Raw genomic sequence first — 25976 nt, forward strand, 5'->3', positions numbered from 1 at the left:
GGCTCCCGAGTCCCTGGCTGTGGCCAGAGACAGGACAGCTCCCCAGCTCCGTTTCCATATTCCTTATCAGTCAGCGTGGCTGTCAGGACACTGAGCCACGGTGTCCACGGCGGCTTACCTTGCACTGGGGTCACGCCGCGTCCTCTGTGTTCACAGGCCTCTGGCACCCCCGTGCACGGCCTCGCGTCTTATCAGCGTCCAGCACGCCCTGCGTTTCCTGGCGGGTTGTTTCGGGCTCTTGGTCACAGATGCCTATCTCTCTGCCCTGCCTGGAGAGGGTTGTGGGTGTTCAAGGCAGAGGCCCAGCGCGGGGCTCAGCCCCTCGAGCCTGCGGTGGGCCTCACACCCATCCCACCACTCACAGACAGACCTCAGAGGCCAGCAAGGCAAGGAAACGCGATCAGAGAGGTGCCTGCAGTGGCCCAAAGCCACACAGCTCGCCTCCTGCCTGCTGGCCCAGGTCCATCTCCCGGTGGCAGGCAGGCAGGACAGCTGCCCATCCCAGGGCAGCCGCGGCCCTTGTTTTCAGGGATCTGCCTCTGTGTGGATTTGTGTGGTTAAACTGGGTCTGAGCCATGCTCAGTGGCTGCCTGTCCCCCGGGCTCCCCCTCCCGCCCCCTCCCCTCTCCCTCCTTCCTTCCCTATATGTTGGTACTTGGCCTGGAATCCGCGCCTGCTTTGTTTCTGCGCTGGGGCGGTGATGGACACTGACCCAGTACGGGAGGGCACCGCCCGCCAGTCCTGGAGGGCTTCCTGGAGGAAGTGGCTGCTTTGTGCAGTTTGGCCTTAACCTCTCTGTGCCTCTTTAGGGGGGCCTCCCCAGTCCCCCCAGTGCCCCGGGCACGGGTGCTAGGATGGGGTGAGGCACACACAGAGAGGCTGTGACCTCTTTTTTGTTCCTCTCCTGGGCCCCTGGGCCCAGGCCTGGTCTCTCCCACCCTGGGGGCTGTGACGGGCCTGGGGAGGGGGAAGCACCATCTCAGGAGCCCTCCGGTCCCTGGGAAGCAGCAGCAGAAGGAGTAAAAAAAAAAATCAGGCCTGGAGAGACAGCTGGGCTGGGGGGAGGGGGGCAGGTGTCACACTGAACTTTCTAGAAGCAGAGCTTGGGATGTGGGGGGTGGTCCTAGGGAAAATGGAACAACTGAGGGAACTTAGCCCTGACCTGTGCCCAGGGGGCACCCTGGAGCGGGAGCCGGCCGCGGGTGCGCACGTGTGTGTGTGTGTGTGTGTGTGTGTGTGTGCGCGCGCGCGCGTGCACACGCATGCGTGTGGACACCTGTGTACACGTGCACCAGGGGACCTCTGGTTAGGGCTGTTCCATTGGGTGAGGCTGTCCCTGGTGTATCTGCCATCTTGGGGGTGTGGGGGGACCCCAGGGGCAGCCAGGGCCGGGAGCGGTCCAGACAAGGCCCCTGATGGAGGGGTGGGTGTAACCCCTCACCCACCAGCGCACCCAGGAGCTCAGATCTCTTCCCGGGGCTCCGGGCCCCTGGGTCTGCGGCCCTGGCTCCGAGGGAAGGCTGTGGGGGTGCGGGGTGGGGGTGGGGGCCGGGCCTCTCCCCGGGCTTCCCTAAGCCCCCGCTGCCCTCTCTCGCCAGCTCCCGCCCAGGCCCAGATTGTGCACGCGGGCCAGGCGTGCGTGGTGAAAGAAGACAACATCAGCGAGCGCGTGTACACGATCCGAGAGGGCGACACGCTGGCGCTACAGTGCCTGCTCACCGGCCACCCCCGCCCGCAGGTGAGCCTGCGCCCCGCCCCGAACCATGCCCGCCGGCCAGCAGCGGGCACCGTGCACGCTGCACTGAGGCACTGCGTTCTCCCAGGAGCCTCTCATGGTCCCATTTTGCAGCTGGGAAAAGGGAGGCTCAGAGAGGTAGGGCAAACTCCCAAGGCCACACAGTTCTCATGAGAGGGGGAGCAAGATCGGAATCTAGAACCGGAGTCCCTCACCCTGGATCCTAGGGCATCCATGTTTGGGCTAGAGGCTCAGAGAGATGCACGGCATAGCGATCTCCACTTCCGAGGCTCCCGGCCAGCAAGTTGCACGCTCTGGAGGTTCAAAGACCCAAAGCAATCAGACGGGAGCAGAAGGCAAGTTTGTGGAAACGCTCAGTGAGTTTTGTGACCGATGGGGTGCCCAGGGCAGGCAGGAGTGGGGGCCGCGTATAGCTGCTGCCCGGGGGAGGAGGTGCGGACGGAGGGGCCTGGCGATCGGCCAGCAGCCTGACCTTTACCAGCAGTAGGACAGGTGTGCCAATTGGATGCTGGGAGCGACATTGAAATGCAGTCTTTTTTTTTTTTTTGGTCTGGACAATGGTGGGAGCGGGGAAGGCAGTGGGCAGACACACAGCCCCGCCGGACAGGCTTGCTGCCTGCTCACCCCGCACAGCGCTGATGTGTGGCTGTCTGTGTCAGCTGTGTGTGTCCTCAGGATGCCCCTGCACTTGTTTTTTTCTATTTTCACCAGTGGTTTTTGTTGTTCTTGTTTGGTAGTACCCAAGTGTCTAGCACTTGCCACATGGGCACTCTGCCACTTGAACCATGTCCCCAGCACACGCTTGCTTTGTTCTTTCAATACAGTCTCTGTTTCTACCAGTGCCAACCTCAGGCCCTTAGCTTCCTACTTAGACCTCCTGCGGAGGTGGGATGACAGGCATGAGCCACTATCCCTCATTGTTTTGTTGAGATAGGGTCTCACTACATTTTAGTCTGGGCTGGCCTCAGACCGCAATCCTCCTGATCTCTATTTCCCAAGTAGCTAGGATTACAGGTAGCAGACACTGTGTCCAGCCTAGTGCTATTCTGGAGGCGCAAACACCTAGGGTCCTGTTTGAGTCTGCCTCTTCTCCTCGCCACACCTAGCCAGGCTCTGAGGCTTTTGTCCTGTGTGGCTTGTTTGAACCTTCTCCTCTCTGTCCTTCACTGTCCTCCTCAGTCAGGACTTCAGTTTCAGGCCTCGGCTCAGTGCGGCGGACTCCACCCCGAGCTCTTGGACTGCACTTGCTCCCCGTCTGGTCCATCCCGACACTCTGCTAATGGAGTGATCACCCCCCAAACCCACCAGAGCACACCGCTCCCCTGCTGAGCAACCCCAGTGCTCCCCATTAGTTCCCAGCTCCCATCTGCTCCTACCATGGAGTTGCAGACCTCCGTCCTCCGTCCAGCCTGACGTGCCTTCTGCTCGCTGCAGGACAGCCGGCGTAGGCTGAGTACTGTCACGTCCCAAAGCCAGCAACCATTCCTGAGTTTGAGGTTGCAGCTTCTGTTCCCACAGAGCAACCGGCCCAGGACAGGAGCAAGAGCCGACGCTCATGTTCACACTGCGGTCAGGATGGAGGACTGAGTACACATGGTGTTCCTGGAATCCCTGCCACTCAGGAGGTGGAGGAGGGAGGATTGCAAGTTTGAGGCTAGCAGAGAGAGGCAACATTAGCTACACACGGTCTCAAAAGCAGAATAAACCGGGTGCGGGCGGCTCACGCCTGTCATCCTAGCTACTCAGGAGGCTGAGACCTGAGGATCGAGGTTCGAAGCCAACCAATGCAGGAAAGCCTGTGAGACTCTAATCCTCAATAAACTACTCAGAAAAAAAGCTGGAAGTGGCGCTGTGGCTCAAGTGGTAGACTGCTAGTCCTGAGCACAAAAAAGCTCAGGGACAGAGCCCAGGTCCTGAGTTCAAGCGCCAGGACAGGCAAAAATAAGTAAACAATAATAGATAAATAAATGCAAAAGGATTGGGATCGTGGCCTCGGTGGGAGAGGGCTGGAGGAGAAAATGGAGGAAGAGGAGAAGGAGCAGGAAGAGGAAATAAGTGTGTCAGAAAGGAAGTCCACAGGGATGGTGAAACCATGTGTTCACGCTCACCAATGCACCTTGAAAAGGCCAGTGATTGTGGACAAGGTGGGATGAGGAAAAGGATTTATCTGGAAAGCCAGCAAACCAACTGAGATGAAGACCCTCTTCCCTCGGGGGTCTCGGGCCCAGGGAGCTCAGGGCCGCTGCAGGCAGGCCCGGGGCAGCTGTGTGTTCCAGACTTGGGCAACCTGCTCTGCTGATCCGAGGGCTGCTCTGCCCTGCAGGTTCTGGGCATCTGAAGAGAAGGCGAGGTCGCTGCAAGGCCCGGGTCTTTGTAGTTCTGTTTCCCTGGAACAGCCGTTAGTTCTATGCCGGGAGAGCCTGTCCACAGCCCGGACACGCTGAACAATTCATGTCTGAGTTCTAGAAAACAGAGAACTCCAAAGAGATCTTCCGAACAGAGATGCTTACACTTTTGAAGAGATCATGGGAGATATACAATACCTAAGACAGAGATTGCAAAACCTGATGGAGGGGGAAAAATGGAAATTTTAGAAATAAAAGTGATATAGTCTTTGAAGAGGAAAAAAAAACGGTTTCAGACTCCTAGAGGGAGAATGAGTAAAGTGGATGATAGAGCTGAGGGAATTAACCATCATGAGTCTGAAAAAGAGTAAGAGACTGGGAATTCTGGTGCATGCATACGTGTAGTCCAAGCTACTTTGGAGGCAAAAATAAGAGGATTGCCATTTGAGGCCAGCCCAGGCAAAAGTTAGTGAGACATGATCTGGAAAACAAAAGTAAAAGCAAAAGAGCTGGGAGGATGTGTGGTTCACGAGGCAGGGTGTATCCTAGCAAGTGTAAGACCCTGAATTCATTCAGTCCCTAGAACCGAAAAGAAGCTGCAATCTGAAGGATAGGCTGAGAAGCTGAAGGAGAGAAGAGAAAACAGAGGAGGCAATATTTAAAGAGACAGAGGCCAAGCATTTTGCAAAACTGGAGAAAGGTAGCTGCTCAAAAATGATGATAAAGAGGTACATAAATAAAACCCACCTAGAGCTGAGCGCTGGTGGCTCCTGCCGGTAATCCCAGCTACTCAGGAGGCTGAGATCTGAGGATCACGGTTCAAAGCCAGCCCTGGGCAGGAAAGTCCATGAGACTCTTATCTCCAATAAACCACTCAGAAAACTAGAAGTGGTGCTGTGGCTCAAGTGGTAGAGTGCTCGCCTTGCGCTGAAAAGCTGAGGGACAGTGCCTAGGCCTGAGTTCAAGCCCCACAACTGACAAAAAAAAAATGATGGCAAAACTATAAAACAGCAAGAACAAAAGAATTTTTTTTTTGTACTGGTCCTAGGGCTTGAACTCGGGGCCTGTGCTCTAGGCTAGTGTTCTAACACTTAAGCCACAGCTCCACTCCCATCTTTTCTGCTGGGTATTTGGAAAGAAGACTCTCAGAGATTTTCCTGCCTGGGCTGGCTTTGAAGTGTGATCCTCAGATCACCGCCTCCTCAGTAGCTAGGATTATAGGCATTGGCCACCTGTCTAAGTCTAGATTTCCTGAAATCACTTCTCTCCTTCAAGTTTTGGAAACTGCATGGCGCTGGGGTGAGTGGGAATGGAGAGCTGTCTTCCTCACTGCACAAGCTCTGTGGACAGTGGGCCCATCTGTGCGTGGCTCTGACCCTTGCTTGTCTCCTCCTAACCAGTCCCCGAATTCAAACTGAAGCTTTCATAGTAGCTCCCAGTACTCCACAGACCAATTAAGTATCTGGAAACTGATCAGCTGTTTTGTTGTTGTTGTTTTGTTTTTTAAAAATCTTTGGCAGCTCACATAACTGCTGATATCTTTTCTGCCTTCATAGGCAAAATTAAGAATTTTAAAAAATTGCCAAATGACTAAGTGTATGCCAGCATCATACTTTTTAAGCCTCCTAAGGACTTAGTTATTGTTGTCTAATGAATATGCTGAAACTTCAGGGGCTTCAAACCACAAGCACTTACCCAGGTGCTAGTGGCTCACGTCTGTAATCCTAGCGACTTAGGAGCTGAGAGCTGAAGAATTGCGGTTCCAAGCCAGCACAGGCAGGAAATTCCATGAGATTTGTATCTCCAGTTTTCCACAAAAATGAGAGAAGTGGAGCTGTGGCTCAAACGGCACCGTTGCTGGCTTTGAGCAAAAAAAGCTCAGGGACACGGTACAGGTCCTGAGTTCAAGCCACTGAACCTACACCAAAAAAGAAGAGGAAGAGGAGGAGGAAGAGGAAGAGAGGGAGGAGAAAGAAGAACCCACCAACAGTCTGGTCTCACGGTACCTGTGAGCAGGAAAACAGACGCAGCTCAGCGTCGTAAGAGGCTCCCATCGATCGCTGTGTCAGCCAGGTTGCCGCAGGCATTTGAAGATGACTGAGGCTGAAGAAGCCATTTCTTAGCAAACTCATGGCCGTGGGCCTGCGGCTCTGTCCCTCCCCAGGCTCTCCTCCATTGCACTGCTTAGGACAAGAAGAGCTGGCCTTCTTCAGGAGTCTGACCGAGACGGAAACGAGCCTGTCACCATCTAGCTTGCGAGTGTCATTCATCGCGTCACTCCTTGGTCACACGGACCCTCACTTAGTATGGACTGGAGGGGATGAGGCAGGGTGCAAAATCCTGGAGCCATCTTTGAGACTAGCTTCCCATCTAAGCTAGGGAGTAAAACGCACAGTCCTAAGTTTCTGCTCATCGGATCAGACTAGAAAGGAGAAAGGAAGGGGGTACTACTTCCCATTTCCATGATGGGGCAAATCAAGGCAGGCCACCCACTGGCTTTCAGATCGGGAGCGCTGTGGCCCTGACTTAGAGTCTCCTCCCAAGTCCAGGCTTTCCCTGCCCCGTGGTGCACTCGGCTGTCTGCCTGGATCAGGCCTGGATCTGCCCCCTTCCCCGTGTTCTCCCATGGAGAGACACTGGGAACACCACAGCAGGGGACTCGGCCCCCCTCTTCCCACCTGCTCGGGGGTCTGACCGGCCCCGCCCTTCCCACCCAGGTGCGGTGGACCAAGACGGCGGGCAGCGCCTCTGACAAGTTCCAGGAGACGTCGGTGTTCAACGAGACGCTGCGCATCGAGCGCATCGCGCGCACGCAGGGCGGCCGCTACTACTGCAAGGCAGAGAACGGCGTGGGGGTGCCAGCCATCAAGTCCATCCGCGTGGACGTGCAGTGTGAGTCCATTGCCCGGGATCCCCACACCCCAGCACTCACCCAGCCCCGGTGGGGGAGGGGAGGAGGGAGAGAGGGCTGGCTGTGACTTAGGCCTGGGGACTGTCCCTGAGCTTTTGTGCTCAAGGCTCAAGCTCTATCACTGGGGTTACAGTAGCTAGGATTATAGGCATGAGCCGATAGGTTGCTGGCTCACCCCATCATCCTAGCTACTCTGGAGGCTGAGAGCTGAGGATCATGGTTTGAAGCCAGCTTGGGCAGGAAAGTCTGTGAGACTCCTATCTCCAATTAGCCAGCAAGAAGCTGAAAGTGGTAGCCTTGGGTGAGAATAAGCTAAGCAAGGAGTGTGAGGTCCTGAGTTCAAGCCCCAGCATTGATACAAGCAAAAGAAAAAAAAAAAGATGAAGCAAAGAAAAGGGAAAGAGACAGGGAAAGTCCTCGTGCGCGCGTGTGAGTCTATTGTATACGCAGGGCTGGAAGCTGTCTGTCGAGTCTAACTGGCCAGTGGGGATACTGAGGCCCGGCGGGAGAAGGGACTTAGGCCAGTCACACTACAGTCATAGCCAAAGGGGGAATGGAACCAGGCTTTTCTTTCCTGATTTCCAGTCTGCTTCAATCTCTGCACGTCGGAGGACGTGATTATAAAGCTAGACGTCCCCACGCCCCCCGTGGGTGCAGCTCCCAGCGGAGGGGCCTGGGGAGGCCCCCGTGGGGGAGTCCAGTTCTCCTCAGCCTGACGCTTGCGCAAGCCTGCAGGGGCAGGGGAGCATGTGGCGGAGTGGCAGTCTGGCAGGGGGGTGGTAAAGGAGGGGGGGGGAAGCTTCCAGGGGCCGGAGCCCCCGCCTCAGGGCTGATCCCATCCTGTGCCCTCGCAGACCTGGACGAGCCCGTGCTGACCGTGCACCAGACCGTGAGCGACGTGCGAGGCAACTTCTACCAGGAGAAGACGGTGTTCCTGCGCTGCACGGTCAACTCCAACCCACCCGCCCGCTTCATCTGGAAGCGAGGCTCCGACACGCTGTCCCACAGCCAGGACAACGGCGTGGACATCTACGAACCGCTCTACACCCAGGTCAGGACTGGCAGCTAGCTTACCCGCCCCCCACCACACACGGCCCTCCTGCATCCCAGGGGGGAGAGGCTCTGTATCAGACACCTGCGGATGAAAAACCCAAGCAGAGAGAAGTCAGGAAGCTGCGTGGCCTTCGGGAGTGGGGCGCCCGGGGGCAGCCGCTGGCTGGCTGAGGCTGGGACCTCCTGAGAATCGGGAGTTGGAGGCAGGGAGGCCTTTGAGGATGGCTTTCAGAGGCTCACATGAGGCTTGTGGGCCTGCTCTGTGATTGTGAGTTTCCTCCCTTCCCTTCTCCTCTGTTTCCCAGAGTGGGGAAACTGAGGCCTAGTCCCGACCAGCATGCACCAGGGCAGCCTCAGGCTCACAGAGGTTCTGCCTGTGGAGGTTGTGCCCGGGGCACACAGGGTCCTTGGGGGTGACATGCAGGTGAAGATGGTGTTGGGAAGGTGGGATTTGAATAGGAATTGGCTTTGGCCTGCAGTGCGGGGTGACTGGTGGCAGGGGTTGGGGGTGGGGGCCCTTACGCCATTGCTGTTGTGGCCCAGGGTGAGACCAAGGTCCTGAAGTTGAAAAACCTGCGGCCCCAGGACTATGCCAGCTACACCTGCCAGGTGTCGGTGCGCAACGTGTGCGGCATCCCAGACAGGGCCGTCACCTTCCGGCTCACCAACGCCACGGGTACACTGCTTCCCCCCACGCCCCCTGCCCACGGTGGCCAGCTTCCTCCCTGGTGACCGTGCTCCACGCTGGCGTCAGCCCCTCCTTCCCTCTGACTGCTCCTGTCACATCCCCCCCTTCCTGGGAAGGCTTCCTAGCCCCCTCTCCCCCTCATCCAGCCCCCCCACACCCCTAAGACCCAGCCTCCTTGTCCTCTTAGCACCGCCAGCCCTGAAGCTGTCCGTGAACGAAACTCTGGTGGTGAACCCCGGGGAGAACGTGACAGTCCAGTGTCTGCTGACAGGCGGAGACCCCCTGCCCCAGCTGCAGTGGTCTCATGGGCCCGGCCCACTGCCCCTGGGTGCTCTGGCCCAGGGTGGCACCCTCAGCATCCCTTCGGTGCAAGCCCGGGACTCTGGCTACTACAACTGCACAGCCACCAACAATGTGGGCAACCCCGCCAAGAAGACCGTCAACCTGCTGGTGCGATGTATGTGACCACTGCAGGCCGGGGAGGAGGGCGGTTGTGAGGGAGGCGGGGTCCCGGCCCTCCAGGGACTACCTGTGAACAAAGCCAGACCCAGCTACCCTTCCCCTGGTAGATGAGTGTGATACCAATGTTGATTTCCCTGCAATTCTGCCACCTGTCAGCAGGAGGCAGAGGACTCAAATAGAAATCTTTGTTTAAGAGTTTACATTTCCAAGTAACAACCTCAGCAATGCAAATGTAGGAAGGACTGATACTGATTACTGGGGCTTGAGCTCAGGATCTGGGCACTGTCCTTGAGCTTCTTTTGCTCAGCACTTTACCACTTGAGCTACGGCTCTGCTTCTGGCTTTATTGGAGATAAGAATCTCAGAGAAAAGACTTTCTGACCTGGATGGCTTTGAACTTCAGTGCTCAGATCTCAGCCTCCTAAGTAGCTAGGATTACAGGCATGAGGCACTGGCTCCCAACTTTGATTACTTTTTGTTTTGTTAGATTGGGAAACGAAGGCAGCAAAAACGTGGAATACCATAGGCTTCAAGAGAAATGTCCTGGCTTTCTTCCTAGCTACAAGATTAGCCGAGTTTAATCGAAAATAACACACAGTGCTGCCTATCTTCTATGTAACTCTTATGTAGCAAAGCGTGCCAGGAACTAGAAAGGTCATTACTAAGTGGGAAGCCATATAAAACTTGGAACAAGGTCCACAAAAGTCCAAACTCTCTCCTTAGTTATGATCTTCATTTTGCTACTCAGTCTCAAGGAAGAAATTCTGAATTCCTCTCCTCGTGCTGCTTCAGCTGTGTGGCTGGTTTTTAGACCAGGCTCTAGGATTGTTCGCAAGATCTTTAGCCTTGAACATAAAATACCATAGCTGATGCCCATCTTCTTTCATGGACCTGTCCATCTCCAGACTCTTCTCCTGGAAGCCAGCCCTTGCTGACATTTCCTTAGGCTAAGAAATAAGGTCACAAGATGGTGGCCATGTTTGGGGACCCCCATGGGCCTTCAATGGTGTGTTTCCCATCAGGGAAGATGTTTCTTCTCCACTCGTTTCTACCTGGCCTTGAAAAGCTGCCTCAGAGCAGGTCAGTCCGTGGAGTCCATCTTCAGCGTGACTGCAGCTGGCTTTTGCCCAGCCCTGTCCTGGTCTGTGGCTTCTGTGGCTCATCTACCAGTGTTCTCATTAGCGTTCTCATCAGTGTCCTCATGTGAAGAACTCTTTTGTCTTATTACTTCAGACAGATTTTTTTTTTTTTGAGACAGTCTTCCTGAGTAGTCCAGGCTAGCTTGGAACTCTCAATTCTCCTGTCTTAGACGCTCAAGTGCTGGGATTACAGATGTGGACCACCATGTCCATCCTTTCAAACATATGTGAGCAAGCATGCATATGGTCTCTCATGAGGGTATGTCCTAGACACCCCCCTTACCTACCCCAAACCCATCTAACTTGCAGATGGCCAGTTTGAGGGGAAGAAGCAGGGTTAGGCTGGGCCACAGACTCCTTGTTTTTGTTTTTTGGAATGTCAGTTGTGAGGCTTGAACTCAGGACCTGGGTGCTGTCTTTGAGCTTTGGTGCTCAAGGATAGTGCTCTACCACTTTGAGCCACAGTTCCACTTCTGGCTTTTATTTTTGATGGTTGATTGGAAATAAGAGTCTCAAAGACTTTCCTTCCCTGGGCTCTTCCTTCCCAGGCTGGCTTTGAACTGCGATCCTTAGATCTCAGCCTCCTGAGTGGCTAGGATTGCAGGCGTGAGCCACCCATGCTGGGCTAGGACCCCTTGTGCTGTTAACCCCGGCTCCCTTTCCCTTGTAGCCATGAGGAATGCCACGTTCCAAATCACCCCCGATGTGATCAAAGAGAGCGAGAACATCCAACTGGGCCAGGACCTGAAGCTGTCCTGCCACGTGGACGCCGTACCCCAAGAGAAAGTCAGCTACCAGTGGTTCAAGAACGGCAAGCCGGCGCGCATGTCCAAGCGGCTGCTGGTGACCCGGAATGACCCTGAGCTGCCCGCCGTCACCAGCAGCCTGGAGCTCATCGACCTGCACTTCAGTGACTATGGCACCTACCTGTGCATGGCTTCCTTCCCCGGGTCACCTGTGCCCGACCTCAGCGTCGAGGTCAACATCTCTTCAGAGACAGGTGGGTGGCTGGAGGGGCACATCGGGGACACGGTGGGGGAGGGGAGCTGGAGAGGGCCAGCAGCTTGAGAAAGGGAAGCCGGCGGCCTGAGGGGCTGAGGGAGGGCCCTGTTTGTTCATATGCACACACGTGTTAACGCTGTGACATGCCCGGCTAGGGGAAAAAAAGCAAACAAATAGATCCATCATTGTGAACTAGGATCTGCGAGAATCTAGAAAGAATTTCCTGAGATTGAATGATCTGGCCTCTGAGGGAGGGGCATGATTTTGATCAGGCAAAGGAGAGCAGGAAATCTGCATGTGCAAAGGCACTGAGGCAGGAAAGTACCTCAGCCACTGGAGACTCGAAGGAAGGAAAGTGGCTGGGGAGAATGGAGTGAGTTGGACTTACAGAGGGACCTGGAGTCAGGAGACACAGCCTCTTTGTCTAGGTACGTTAGCCAAGGCACCCAGAGACTGGGTGCCTCTGTTTTGTCTCAGTTCTGGGGGCTGGGAATCTAAGGTCAAGGTCAAAGTGCTGTGTGGTACAGGGGCGGTGTCTTCAGAGGCCTCTCTGGTAGATGGGCATCGTCTCCCTGTCTTCACTTGGTCTTTTTGTGTGTGTGCATTCTGTGTCCTGGTTTCCCCTCAGAAGGAGACAGGTCACACTGGGCTAGGGGCGTCTCAGTGACGTTGTTCAACCCTCACCGCTCCTCCCCACACCGTCACATCCTGAGGGAGTGAGGGTTAGGACTCCAACACAGGGCGGGCTGCACTCAGCACAGACCAGGCCAGGCTAGGATTCAAATCTTTGTTCTGATGATGATGGTGATGGTGGTGGTGGTGGTGGTAGTGACGATGATGGTAGTGATAGTGATGGTGGTGATGGTGGTGGTGGTAGTGATATGATGGTAGTGGTAGTGATGATGGTGGTGGTGGTAGTGATGATGATGGTAGTGGTAGTGATGATGGTGATGGTGGTGGTGGTGGTAGTGGTGGTGGTGATGGTGGTAGTGATGATGGTGGTGGTGATGGTGGTGGTGGTGGTAGTGGTAGGGATGATGATGGTAGTGGTAGTGATGATCATGATGGTGATGGTGGTGGTAGTGGTAGTGATGATGGTGATGGTGATGGTGGTAGTGGTAGTGATGATGGTGATGGTGGTGGTGGTGGTAGTGGTGGTGGTAGTGATGATGGTGGTGGTGGTGGTGGTGGTGGTGGTAGTGATGATGATGATGGTAGTGGTAGTATGATGATGGTGATGGTGGTGATGGTGATGATGGTGGTGGTAGTAATGATAATAGTAAGGAGAAGAAGAGGAAGATGAGGATGCAATGATGAAGGCTAGTATGTACTGAGTCTTTGCTATGGATCCTGATGATGTTATGTATTTCTCTTTCCCTTTTGTGATTCCCTCCCTGTGCGGTAGTAGTTTGTCTTCTCATTTTACAGATGATGAAATGGGTTCCAAAAGCATGAGACGCTTAGCAGACCGGAGGGAGAGGGGGTCTTTGGGACAGGATCTTGCCTCTAGCCCCAGACCCTGAGCTGAGGAGCGGCTGGCGTGGCCAGCTGGCCCAGGACTTTAGTTATGGAGCAGGTTCCCCTTTGGCCCTTCCACTCTGGGGCCTGGGCTTCATTCGCTGTGACAGATGGGACCAAGGGGTCTCAGAGACCCCTCTACCCTGACTCTAGACAAAGTGACGTCCAGTAAAGCTGCAGAGTCCAGGAGAAGCTTCTGGAAGGAGATGGGCTAGATTGAGCTGGGCCTTGGGAATGCACAGGGGTGGGGTGGGGGAGGCCCCCACAGATTCACCAGGCAAATGGCCTGTTCCCAAGCCTGGAGGAGTTGCTGAGGATCCAGCCTGAGACACAGCCCCTCCCTCACAGGGGTTGGGGTGGGGCGGGGTGGGGGTGGGGCTAGGCATGTTGAGGGAGGGGCATGGCAGAAACTCTCAAGGCAAATCCCAGAAATGTGGCAGGGAGAGTCCCAAGGGGTCCACAGAGCATCCTGGGGTCACTAAAAAGGGAGTACTGCAAGTGAAAGAGGACTTGTGGGGGGGATGGGATTTGTCAGGTGGGGACAATCCAGGAAGGGATGCAATAGGCAGAAAGAATAGGGGGGCGGTCCTTTTAGATGTAAAGTGTGTGTGTGTGTGTGTGTGTGTGTCTGTGTGTCTGTGTGTGTGTGTGTGTTGTGGGGCCTGAACTCTGGGCCTAGGCACTGTCGCTCAGCTCTTCAGCTCAAGGCTAGCGCTCTACCACTTGAGCCACAGCACCACTTCTGGTTTTCTGGTGGTTTACTGGAGATAAGTGTCTCATGAATTTTTCCTGCTTTGAACCATGATCCTCTGATCTCAGCCTCCTGAGTAGCTAGGATAATAGGTGTGAGCCACCAGCACCCAGCTAGATGTAAACTTAATCCTGAAGCTGGGACATTTGAGAAGGGGGTAGGGGGGGCCCTGAGGCTAAGGGTGGGGAGCAGAGGCTGAGGGTCTTGTTTGCAGAGAGCTGAGGGCACTGGAGCCTGAGGGAGAAAGGCCACTCTCTAGCCTGGGGCAGGGGGGCCTGGAAAGTTGGGGTGATCAGGAGGATAGGGATGGGACCCAGGGCTGTTTCTGCATTTAGTTTGTTTAGTTCAGAGGTCAGATGCGGGCAAGGAAGCTTTCTAAGAGCCCCTGGAAATGATTTAGACCAAAAAAAAAAAAGACTGAACTGATTCCAAAAGAGCAGAGAAAACAGAAGAATGAAAGCCAATAAACGTATACATGTTTATGGGTTATAAATTATGCCAACCAGCTAGCTGGATCCTAGCTGCCTTGTAGGATTATTTACAAATAAAAACTTCCTGTTGAATGTGAAATGTGTAATACTTAATGGCAAGTCAGTTGAGTGCATTTTAATTTGAGGAGTGAGGGGAGGGGACCCAGGGAGCGTCTTCAGGAACCCCTCCGTGGCGATGTGTGGGGCTGCACAAGATTCAGCCGTGCCTAACGGAGAGTTGTAAGCCGCTTAGGGGCTGTAGGTGGGGCTCGATGGTAGAGCACTTGTCCAGATTGTGGAAGGTCTTGGCTTCTGTCCTCCATGCTGTAGAAAAAGAAGGGAGCGCGTTGGGGTGGGAGGGGCGAGGAGGGGCAGGGCTAAGCAAGCTGGATGGGTTTCACCTGCTCCTCTTGCTAGGCGTAGAGTACCAGCTCTGCCCCAGCTCCTCCAGACTCTAGGCTCCACCTGGCTTCTGTTCTATTCTGTCCCTTCTTCCTTAGCACATGCCACCTGGGCTCCGATGAGGGTTTGGCTGCAGCCAGTGACCTGCGTCCTGGCTGGAAGGAGACAGGGACACGGCCTGCCTTGTTTTTAATTGTTGCTGTCTTTAATTGTTGCTGTTGTGTTTCTTTGTATTGGCACGGGGCTTGCACTCAGGGTATGGATGCTGTCCCTTAGCTTTTTCACCCAAGGTTAGACCCCTATCACTTGAGTCACAGCTCCACTTCTGGCTTTTTGGTAGTTCATTGGAGATGAGTCTCATAGACTTTCCAGGCTGGCTCTGTGGCTCTGAATTGTGGTTCTTGTATTTCAGCCTCCTAACTAGCTAGGATTAATTACACACATGAGCCACAGGTGCCTGACAGCCTCTGTGTGTGAATGTGTGTGTGTGTGTGTGTGTAGATAATCTCATGACTTTTCTGGCTGGGCTGGCTTCAAACCGTGATCCTCAGATCTCAGCCTCCTGAGTAGCTAGCATTGTAGGCATGGGCCACAGGGCCCGGCCGTCTCTTGTTTTCAGAAGCCCCGGTTTGCCCCTCCTACCCTACCGGTCTGAGTTTAGTCATAGGCACACTGGGAGATGGTGTGTACACTCTGCCAAACACCAACCAAGCATCCTGTGACTTTGGAAAGGGCAAGGATGTTGGGGTACTCTAGCCCTCTGTGGTGAGTAAGATTCCAGTCAGGGAAAGATGAAGACTCTGACTGTCCGGGGCCAGGGGGGTAAGAGAGGGAGGCCAGAAGAGGAGGGCTTAGTAGAAAGGGTGTGGTGGTGCTGAGGCTCACTTCCGGGCCCTCGGTGAATTGGGATGGACGCCCAGAAAGCTGAGAGGCCTTGGGAAGGTCAGCTGTGCTTTGGTAATTTCCAGAGACTTTGGGGGAGCCTGGGATGGAGGAGAGAAGCTTGCACCTGGAGGGGGGGCAGGCAGGTGTCCAGGGCGGAGGTCAGGGAGCTCTGATGCCCCTGCTGACCCTCCCCTCCCCCTCCCTCCATCAGTGCCCCCCACCATCAGCGTGCCCAAGGGCCGCGCGGTGGTGACCGTCCGCGAGGGCTCGCCGGCGGAGCTGCAGTGCGAGGTGCGGGGCAAGCCTCGGCCGCCCGTGCTCTGGTCCCGCGTGGACAAGGAGGCCGTCCTGCTGCCCTCGGGGCTGCCCCTGGAGGAGACTCCGGATGGGAAACTGAGGCTGGAGCGCGTGAGCCGCGACATGAGCGGGACCTACCGCTGCCAGACGGCTCGCTACAATGGCTTCAACGTGCGAGCCCGCGAGGCCCAGGTGCAGCTGAACGTGCAGTGTGAGTCCCCCCTGCACCCCGGCCCCTGCACCCCCCCACCGGGCCCCCCCACCTGCCCTCACACCAGGCTCCGTCCTGGGTCCACTTCCACCGTGAAGGTGTCCCCCTCACCTGCGTTTGTGGGGACCCCGGGAACAAAGGGTGCTTTGACAGGTCACGAAAAGTGGCTCACTATATTTCAATGTGGAAACCTACTTAACTCCCCACAGCCCTAAGAACAGATTCTATTATTCCCCCGCCCCCCATGACAAATAGGAGGGAGGGAGGCACCGAGGGTTCAGTAACTGGCCTACATTCTCAGGTCGTTGGAGAGGCATGACTGGGATTCGAACCTGCACCGCCTTTCACTCCATGGGGACCTGGGCCGGGGGGTGGGGGGGCGGGAAGGGCCCGGAGCTCACATCCGGGGTCGGGGTAGAGTGTGTGTGTGTGTGCGCGAGCCCCTCGCGGCGGGTCGCTGACCCCCTCCCCCCCCGCCCCCCAGTCCCGCCCGAGGTGGAGCCCAGCTCCCAGGACGTGCGGCAGGCGCTGGGCCGGCCCGTGCTCCTGCGCTGCTCGCTGCTGCGGGGCAGCCCGCAGCGCATCGCCTCGGTCGCCTGGCGCTTCAAAGGGCAGCTGCTGCCGCCCCCGCCCGTCGTCCCCGCCGCCACCGAGGCCGCGGACCACGCCGAGCTGCGCCTCGACGCCCTCACCCGCGACAGCAGCGGCAGCTACGAGTGCAGCCTCTCCAACGACGTGGGCTCGGCCACCTGCCTCTTCCAGGTCTCCGGTGAGCATTGTGTCGGTCCCGCCCCACCTGCCCACCCACCCGCGCCCACCCGGGGCCAGCTCTGCCTCAACCCCGGGCTGCTGGGCCCGCCCGCCCGGCTCCACCCTGTGCCGCCCAGATCCCACCTTTGACTCCCCAGATGTGGCCACCTTTCCCTTCCTAGGCCTTCAGATACCTGTCCTAAGCCACGCCCACCGCAGCTCAGTCCCTTTGAGGCCTCTAACAGCCACGCCCCTGCTCGCCCAAGCCCCGCCCACCGCAGCCTACTCCCTTTCCAGGGCCTCTAGCAGCCACGCCCCCTTAAGCCCAGCCTTTAAAGGCTAGGCAACCTTGTGTGTTGGCCCCGCCCACATAAGGCATAGGCTCCACCCCCTGTAGTCCTGACCAATCCCCACTCTGCTCCTGATCCTCCAGCTTTGCCTACCCTCCACCCTAGGCAGTTAGATCTCAGTCTGCAGCTTTTTACATCCTTAATCCCAGAGGCTGCAGATGGAGAAAGGGGACTTAAGGCATGGAGATGTAGCTTAGAGGGGGAGAGATGCTCTTCACCAGCTTCCCTAGAACAGTGAGGAGTTGGGCCGTCCAGTTCCTGTTCCCTAGGGATGCAGGCTGTTTGGCCCCCAGAAATCCCTCTGGGCCTCACATCCACCTCAAGTCATTTCTGGCAGGGCCGACTGGGGCTGCAGGTGGATGAGTCAGAAAGATGTGAAGTCAAGGCCTAGAGGAACATAGGCAGTGCTATCTGGATGGCCATCTGGGAAGAGCCCCCTGCCTTTCCCCCCATTTCCCTGAACCTGGCTTTCTGAACAGCCCCTAACAGAGTGCCCCTTTAACTCTTGTTCTAACCCTTCCATGCATGAGTGTGGGCTAGGACCTCATGTCACTGGCCATCTGCCCTGCCCCTCCCACCATCAGCCCTGCCAGCCAGAGGCCCCTGTGACATTTCCCACCTCCTCCCCTTCTCCCCTTTCTCCCACACTTCCCGTCTCCCCCATTTTTTTTTGCTTCTATTTTCTCTCTCCTCTTTCCCAACCTTCTTTCTGCATTTTTCCTTCCCTATGTCCTCCCCAATTTGTCTTCCCTGTCTTCTTCTCTGTTCTCACCAATACCCCCTCTTGGAATTTGTAACCTCCCTCTCCATCTCCATCTTCTCTTCTACCCCACCCCTCTTCCCCACCCCTCACTCCCAACATCCCTCTCCTCACCAAATTCCCTTTCTCTTTATACCCTGTGTTCCCTCTCTGCTGCTCCCATGCCTCCCCCTCTGTCTCTCCCATCCCCCCCCTCCACGGCCCCATGCCCCCCTCCCCACCCTCTCAGCCAAAGCCTACAGCCCGGAGTTTTACTTCGACACCCCCAACCCCACCCGCAGCCACAAGCTGTCTAAGAACTACTCCTACGTGCTGCAGTGGACACAGAGGGAGCCGGACGCTGTGGACCCCGTCCTCAACTACAGACTCAGTGTCCGCCAGGTGGGCCAGGGGGAGGAGTCAGGCCAGTGGAGAGCCAGGTGGGCCAGGGGGAGGAGTCAGGCCAGTGGAGAGCCAGGTGGACCAGGGGGAGGAGTCAGGCCAGTGGAGAGCTGCGTGGCTGATCCTGGAAATGCTCATAAAGGGGAGAAGGGGGGCAAGTGTGAGCCTGACAGGCTCAGACACAGTGATCCTTTCGTAGAAAACTCTTCTGAGGCAGAGGAAGTTCTAGACATCTCAGTGGGAGCTGGGACCCTCTAGCCACAGAGTCCTTCTGGACCAGTCTCTGGGTACAGACCTGACAGCTGGCCAGGGCAGCCAGCACTGGTCAGAGAATACTGATTGCACTCTTGGGTCAAGAACGCAGGGCTGGGGCCTCTGCAGTGCAAGGCCAGAGCCTTTGTGTGCCTCTCGGCCTGGGGAGGGGAAGAGTGGCTCTGGAGACCGTAGCTAGTCTACAGGACAGCTTGTGTGAGCTGGGCCAGGCTTACGTCTCTTTGGCCTTTTTTGCTTCTCTGTGAAACGGGGACAATTTTAATCTTCTCCCTCAGAGGACTTTTGCTCAGCATTGGCAAGTTCACCCTCCAAGAGCTTAGAACAGCACCTCCCCCCCCCCCAGACACTCTAGTTGTCTGGTAAATGTCCCTGTCACTGGTTTTTTTATTGAGATAGCCCTTGGACCTGGAAGGGATGAGCTCACCTCATAGATGAGGAAACCAAGGGCCTCATGTCCAAGGCCTTTGCTTTTTCTGCCCCGCCCCCAAGTCTCACCAGGGCTGGTTCTCTGGGGGAGGGTACGACCTGCTAGGCATCTGGGAACTCTCTGTATCTGCAGTTGAACCAGCACAATGCCATGGTCAAGGCCATTCCTGTCCGGCGTGTGGAGAAGGGGCAGCTGCTGGAGTTCATCCTGACGGATCTCCGCGTACCACACAGCTATGAGATCCGCCTCACTCCCTACACCACCTTCGGGGCTGGCGACACGGCGTCCCGCACCATCTATTATACAGAGCGTAGGTGACAGTGGTGGTGCTGGTGGCAGTGGTAATCAGGACAGGAGGAGAAGGGAAGGGGAGGTACAGGAGGACTCACCTCACATTGCTCCTGAACTTGGGGTTCCCCATGGTGTACTCTCTTATAATGTCCCAGTAGAAATCTGGGAGACCTTGCTACAGCTCACACTTGGCTTCTAACTTGGTTTCCTTGCTTGCTTTCCAGCCATCAACTCTCCGAGCCTGTCGGGTAAGACCTCTGCTCCCCTCGCTTCCCTTTCCCTTAAGGACACAGGCTGTCCTTGTGGGAGGGAGGAACTTCGAGAGATTAGAGAAAGTGACTTGTCCCTGTGACCCCACAGAGAGGGACCAGGGGACCTGCCTCAACCTCAGGGGCCGGATAGGGGATCTTTGCATCCAGGATTTATTCTGGGGTGGGAGGTGGGAGGATGGGGAGTAGTGTTCAGTCACCTAGAGAAAACAAAGGAAGCCAGACAAATCCACACCCCATTTCCCAGGGCTGGGGAGCGGGGGACAGGGGTAAGCAAGGATCCATGGAACCCTAACGAATCTGAGTATAGAATTCAAGATGGTCAGGGGCCAATGACTATAATCCTAGCTACTCAGGAGGCTGAGATGTGAGGATTGCAGTTTAAAACCAGTCCAGGGAAGGAAAGTTCATGAGACTCCCATCTCTAGCTACCAAAACAAAAAAGCAAACAACTGGAAGTGGCTCAAGTCTTAGATTGACAGTTTCAGGTGAAAAAGCTAAGGGACAGCACCCAGGCCCTGAGTTCAGCCCCAGTACCCACACAAAGAAAGAAAAAGAGAATCAAGATCTATATGAACTCGAGAGCAATTACTGTTAATTTATTTCCCCTGGCTTCTAGCAGAAGCTTCTCAGATCCCACAGTGAGCACAGGCGCCAGAGCGCAGTAGAATTCTCAGTACCTGTGGCTGCTCCCGTCGGCCGGAATCCAATGTGTGCCTGTCACCTTACAGGTGCCGCCGCCATCTCTAAATAACACCAGCATCCATCACTATTTCCGAACTGTGGTCGTAACTAGGCCTACCATGAGACTTTGTGATTTAATTAGAGAGTAAAGAAGCCCAGTTATTATATAGAAGATCATAAAGCTATTTTGACAGCTGTAATTCATTGTCATTGACTCCCTTTGAAGTCCTGTGCATCTCAGAGGCGTGTCTAAAACTCCGCACTGGGTTCTCTCGTGTCAGGAGAGGCAGGGGCGCCAGCAAGTCCTGCTCCGTGTCCTGGTACCTTGTCTCTCTCGGGCCGTGAGAACCTGGGCTGGCTGCTGAGCTGGTTGGGGGCCACGTTGGGGTGGTGAGGGAGGCTGGGTTGGATGAGAGGGGCCCAGGCCAGCCCTGCTTACGCCACCCTGCCCCTTGTCCCCCTCCCTGCAGATAACACCTGCCACTTTGAGGACGAGAAGATCTGTGGCTACACCCAGGACTTGACGGACAACTTTGACTGGACGCGGCAGAATGCCCTCACCCAGAACCCCAAGCGCTCCCCCAATACCGGCCCCCCCACTGACATCAGTGGAACCCCGGAGGGTGAGGATAAGGGCTGCTGCTAGGAATAGGGATTGCTTCAGTGGGTGCGCACGTGTGTGTGGGGGTAATCTAGGCCCATGGAGCCCCAGTCTGAGGAGGGAGGGAAATGCCACCTGTCCTAGAGGGTTCTGGGCTGTAGGACAAGACCTGTCCTGGGTGGGTGGGGGGAGCCCCCATCTGAGGGGGCAGAGTCTGTTCTGACTGGGGATCTGGAAGAAGACATTCTGCACTGAGAACCCTGCCGTCAGGTGCCCTGGCCTGGGAGGAGCTGGGGAGCCGGAGCGAGGTCCCTGAGAGTTGGGCAGGGGTCACGGGCTGGCCTGGGCGGGTGCGGGTGTGTGGGGGGAGTCTTGGTGCAGCTTCCTGTCCCCTGCAGGCTACTACATGTTCATAGAGACTTCCCGGCCTCGGGAGCTGGGGGACCGCGCCCGGCTGGTGAGCCCCCTCTACAACGCCAGCGCCAAGTTCTACTGCGTGTCTTTCTTCTACCACATGTACGGGAAGCACATCGGTGAGTAGGGACGAGGGAGTGGGTGCTGCAACCGCCCGAAGAGGGGAACAGGGCCCTCCCCCCTCCCCAGGCCGAAGCACCTTGCATAGGGTATGAGCCACAGATAGGCCAAGGGGAGAAATGGAGAGGCAGCTGGGGTTTTGAATGAGCCCGGCTCCCTGAGTCTGCGAATAAAGAGGCTCCTGCAGGAAGGGGATGGGAAAACTCAGTGGAGGGGCGGAGAACTCCGCACGCGTGTCTACTGAGAGCCTGGCAGGTTCTAGGCTGTATCCATAACAACCCAGAGCAGTTAAGCATTCGCCCAAGACCACACAGTACAACAATCTAGGTCTGCCCAACTCTGTCCATGCAAAGTGCCTCCTTCAGAGCCCTGAGAGCCAGTGCCGCTTCCTCCGTGTGGGTGGGCGTGAGCTCTGGGACTACTAGCTCTGGGAGGCCAGCCCGGGCAGCACTGCTGCACTGTAACCCTTGAGCTGGTACTCCAACCCAGCGCTCCTGCCCTGGGCCAGAAATGCAGTATATGGTGCAAGAGATGGATGAGTCAGAGACGGATGGGACTACACGGGGTATCAGGTAGGAGCTTGTGGCCATGGCTAGATGGACAGGTTCTGAGCAGCTCGTAGCAGGGAAACCTGCCCCACTTGATGATCCTGGGGACCGCAGAGAGGTGAAGGCAGGAGGCGGAGCTGTTGGAGATGTAGAGAAAGTGATGAATTTCAAAAGGGTGTCCTAATTAAAAACAAACCAACAATAACAAACCCTCACTTCCCAGACCTGCCAACTAGAGGCCCTCACATCTCAGAGACAACCACAGACTAGATTTAAGAGCAAATCTCCTGGGACTCCTACCCTCCCTCCCCCTTTGGTTTTTTGTCTGAAACCAGAGCTCAAACTCAGTACTGACACTCAGTATCTGCTTTCTCCCATTGTCTGCCGCTCTACCACCTGAACCAGGCCTCCAACCCCTCTTCTTACCTTTATTAGTGAGAGCTGATAGGCTTTTGGTCCCCATCTCCCCTCTCACAGATGTAGGAAACTGAGGAGCCCCATGCCCCCACCCCCGCAGGACAGTGAGCGGGTGGCTTCCGGGTGCGTCACGGGTTCCCTGGCTAGAGTCTAGGAAGGCTTCCTGGAGGAGGTTGCATTTCGGCACTGCTGTGACCGAGGAGGAGGTGACCAGGAGATCATGGTGGGGGTGGGGGATCCTGGTGTGGGGATGAGGGCATCTCCGGCCAGTGGAGGACTTCATGGACCAGGTGTGAGCTCACACCCCTGGTTGGTTCTGGGCAGTGAGGGAGATTGGATGCAAAGTAGCGATCCAGGCTCACTCTCAGGGCAAGGTAAGCCCCTTGGGTTCTGGCTGATGTCTGTCAGGGGATGCCTGGAAGCCCTGAGCAGAGAACCTGTCAGGGGCTGAAAAGGGGCTGAAAATTGTGTGTGTGTGTGTGTGTGTGTGTGTGTGCGTGCGCGTGTGCGTGCGCACGCGCACGAGTGTGTGTGAATACCAAGGCTTGGACTCAGCCTAAACATTATCCCTTAGTTTTTTTTTTTTTTTTTTTTACTCACAGCTGGTGCTTCACCACTTGACTTGCAGCCCTACTGTCAGCTTTTTTGTGTGTGATTAATTGGATATTAGAGTCAAGGACTTTCCTGCTTTGGCTGGCTTTGAACTGTGATCTCAGATCTCAGCTTCCTGAGTAATTAGGATTACAGGCGTGAGCCACCACACCTGGCTAGGGGTTTTTTTGGGGGTGGGGTTGGGGGGGACTCTTGAGGCTTGAACTCATGCCCTGGGTGCTATCCTTGAGCTCTTTTTTCTTCGCTCAAGGTTAGTGTTCTACCACTTTCAACGACAGCACCACTTCCAGTTTTCCAATGGTTCATTGGAGATGAGCGTCTCTCAGACTTTCCTGTCTGGGCTGGCTTTGAACCGTGACCCTCAGATCTCAGCCTCCTGAGTAGCTAGGATGATGACAGGTGTGACTCACTGATGCCAGGCTAGATTTTTTTTTTCTTAGTACCAAAAAAAAATCATGCTTGCCCTTCAGGGCTCTTGGGGCTGGGGGAGTTAGTGGGGAAGGAATAAAGGGGGGGAAAGGGGTTGACACCAGACCCCAGGGGGATGGGGCAGGGACCAAGCTGGGGGTGGGATTAATCGGAACCTCCGAGACCCTGGGTGTTTGGCTGCTGTTCTGGACGCGGCACAGCCCTTTAAAGGCTGTGTCTGGCTGGTGAGGCCACACGTGCCTGAGCCTTCGAGGCTCTGTTCTCCAGACCAGGCTGTGCCGCTGGGAAGGGGCTGTTCCTGCTGGGGGGAGGGGGCTTCCCTTTGTTCTTTCCCACCCTGCCTGGCAGCTTTGGGCACCAGCTGTCCCTCGACCTTGGGTCTGGCTGGCTCTCATTGTCCCAGCCAGCTCCTTTCATCCCGGGCAGGTAACATTTGGTGGCCCTGTCCCGCCGGGGAGGGGTCTGTATCTGGTGTCACAGATGGTGCAGCATTGTCTGTGGGCAGTGCCATAGAAATGCCAGCTACCAGGCACCACCTAAGATTGATTTCCTTTCCCTCGGAGCCAGGTCTTTCTTTTGTGCCACTGGGGAGCTGGAGGCAAGCTGGAAGGGGCAGGGAGAGGCACTGGCATTGTCTGGGTGCGCTTAGCCAAGCCATGAGCCCTCCTCTGCCAGTCCTCCAATTGCAGAACCTGGGGGCTGTGGCAGATGGGCTCAGTACCCCCAGGCTAGTGTTCAGCATTTCTCTCTCTCTCTCTCTCTCTCTCTCTCTCTCTCTCTCTCTCTCATTATTTTATCACAGCCATATAGCTTGCAGACTAATTAGTATCTTTTCTTTAGATTATCTCTCTCTCCCCTCCTTCCCTCCCTCCCCTTCTCTCTCTCTCTCTCTATTTTTTTAAGTTTCCCCTTTGTCCTGAATGTTAGTATTATAGAGAAATCCTGGGTGGGTTGGAAGGGCTGACTTTTTTCAGCACACAAAACATACATAAATAGGGGGAAAAAATCATTGAATTCCTTCTTTCCCCTCAGAAAATCACATATTATTGGGGTGTGCCTTGAACCTTGTTCTGGCTGTGTGTTTTAAGATAACCTTGGACAATCCCCCCCCACCCCCCTCCACAACACACATACTTCAGGGACTGGCTGTGGGTGTTTGAGGGACAGATTTAGTAATTAGCAGGGATGGGAAGAAAGGAACATTTGCAGGCCGCCGCCGCCGCCCTCTTCCCCACTGTTGTGGTTGCGAGGTGATGGAGGGGTGAAGGGGTCTGAGGATGAGGAGAAAGTTCCAGGGTGGGTGCGGGGGGGGTGGGATTCTCAGCACCCCTGCGCCTCTCACCACCACAGGTTCCCTCAACCTCCTGGTGCGGTCACGGAATAAAGGAGCCCTGGACACGCACGCCTGGTCGCTCAGCGGCAATAAGGGTAACGTGTGGCAGCAGGCCCACGTCCCCATCAACCCCAGCGGGCCATTCCAGGTGAGTCCTCGGCCGGCCGCCTGGGCCGCCCTGCGGGGAGCCCAGGCTGGACCCTCCCCTGCCGGCTTGGGGGGGGGGGGGAGAAGCCAGCAGGGTATGGAGGGCTTGCAGGTGGATGGCAGGGACGCAGCTGAACTTCCCCAACCCCTGCCCTCTGACCCCCACCTCAGATTATTTTCGAGGGAGTTCGAGGCTCAGGCTACCTAGGCGACATTGCCATCGATGACGTCACTCTGAAGAAAGGAGAGTGTCCGCGGAAGCCCATGGACCCCAATAAAGGTGCCAGGGTGCAGAAGGGGGTGGGGAGGCACGCGTGGGGCTGTGAGGGGAGGGAGTGCTGGGGCGGGACGGCGTGTCTGTGAATGTGTGCCCTCACGGCTCTACCTGTGTCACGTGGGGCATAGCACAGCCTCCCCCCACCCGTCCCCCTCCTTGGGAGTGCACAGCTGTTCACAAGTCTCAGAGCCTCTGTGGCTGGGGCTGAGCCCCTTTCTTGGGTCCCTATGCCTTCAGGCGTGGGAGGCCAGGGGTCCCCACACATCCTCTAAAAACCCCACTTTGCTGTTTCACCCAGTCCTCACCAGGGCCCTCTGGGGTATCTCATGCTATTGGACCCATTTTACAGATAAGGAAACTGAGGCCAGTTCACCTCTGTGTGCAGGCTGAATAAACCCTCACCCCACACCACCTCACGTCTATGAGCACTGAACAACCCGACCCTTCGGGCCTCCCCCTCCCCAGCCAACCCGCCTGCCTCTCCTCTCCCCTCTCTCTCTCTCTCTCTCTCTCTCTCTCACGGCAGTGGTGGTGATGCCGGGCAGCCGAGCGCCCTGCCAGTCCTGCTCGCGGTTCTGGGGGCCCGTGGCTATCTTCCTCTTGGCGCTGCAGAGATGATGAGAGCTGCTTGGCCCCCCCACCACCCCGTCCCCGGCACACCAAAGTGTCCACATCTTACCAAAGACTGACCTCCCGCCAGCAGGGGTGCCCAGGGGCAGGGCAGGGCCGGCCCGCCGGGGAGGAGGGGCTCCGCTCCGCTGTGGGGGTGAGCCACGGACAAAGACAGAGGCCAGCCGGCACGAGGCCTGGACACGGTTGTTCCACACACGCACACACACCCACACACTCACCACACAGAGAATATATTAAAGCACAAGTTTCTATCCGCCCTGCCAGCACCTTCTTTACTGCGGAGACAGGGGACTCGCCTGACCGGCGTCCCCAGGGACCTTCACGTGACGTGAGCCTCGTGTTTCCGACCCTCCCGGGTCTCCTAGCTCAA

The 25976-nt window shown here is 56.3% G+C and overlaps 1 protein-coding gene across 1 annotated transcript; it reads left to right on the top strand.

Annotated features, from left to right (window-relative positions):
* The first annotated feature begins 1132 nt into the window (after positions 1-1132).
* On the top strand, positions 1133-25591 carry Mdga1 (MAM domain containing glycosylphosphatidylinositol anchor 1). Its single transcript, XM_013029570.1, has 16 exons — positions 1133-1202; positions 1599-1738; positions 6819-6993; positions 7867-8063; positions 8609-8741; positions 8941-9210; positions 11025-11354; positions 15594-15890; positions 16375-16659; positions 17980-18131; positions 18964-19141; positions 20546-20698; positions 21075-21209; positions 24567-24697; positions 24868-24976; positions 25500-25591. Exons 1-16 carry the CDS (start codon positions 1133-1135, stop codon positions 25589-25591), a joined length of 2847 nt encoding a protein of 948 aa, XP_012885024.1.
* The last annotated feature ends 385 nt before the right edge of the window (positions 25592-25976 follow it).

The sequence above is a fragment of the Dipodomys ordii genome, unplaced genomic scaffold (genome assembly GCF_000151885.1).
Source record: "Dipodomys ordii isolate 6190 unplaced genomic scaffold, Dord_2.0 Scaffold120, whole genome shotgun sequence".
In the NCBI taxonomy this organism is placed as follows: Eukaryota; Metazoa; Chordata; class Mammalia; order Rodentia; family Heteromyidae; genus Dipodomys; species Dipodomys ordii.

Coding starts and splice junctions, on each gene's coding strand:
- Mdga1 (XM_013029570.1), top strand. CDS start 1,133: ATGGAACAACTGAGGGAACTTAGCCCTGACCTGTGCCCAGGGGGCACC. Junction 6,994..7,866: donor CATCCGCGTGGACGTGCAGT/GTGAGTCCATTG, acceptor GTGCCCTCGCAG/ACCTGGACGAGCCCGTGCTG. Junction 24,698..24,867: donor ACCCCAGCGGGCCATTCCAG/GTGAGTCCTCGG, acceptor CCCCCACCTCAG/ATTATTTTCGAGGGAGTTCG.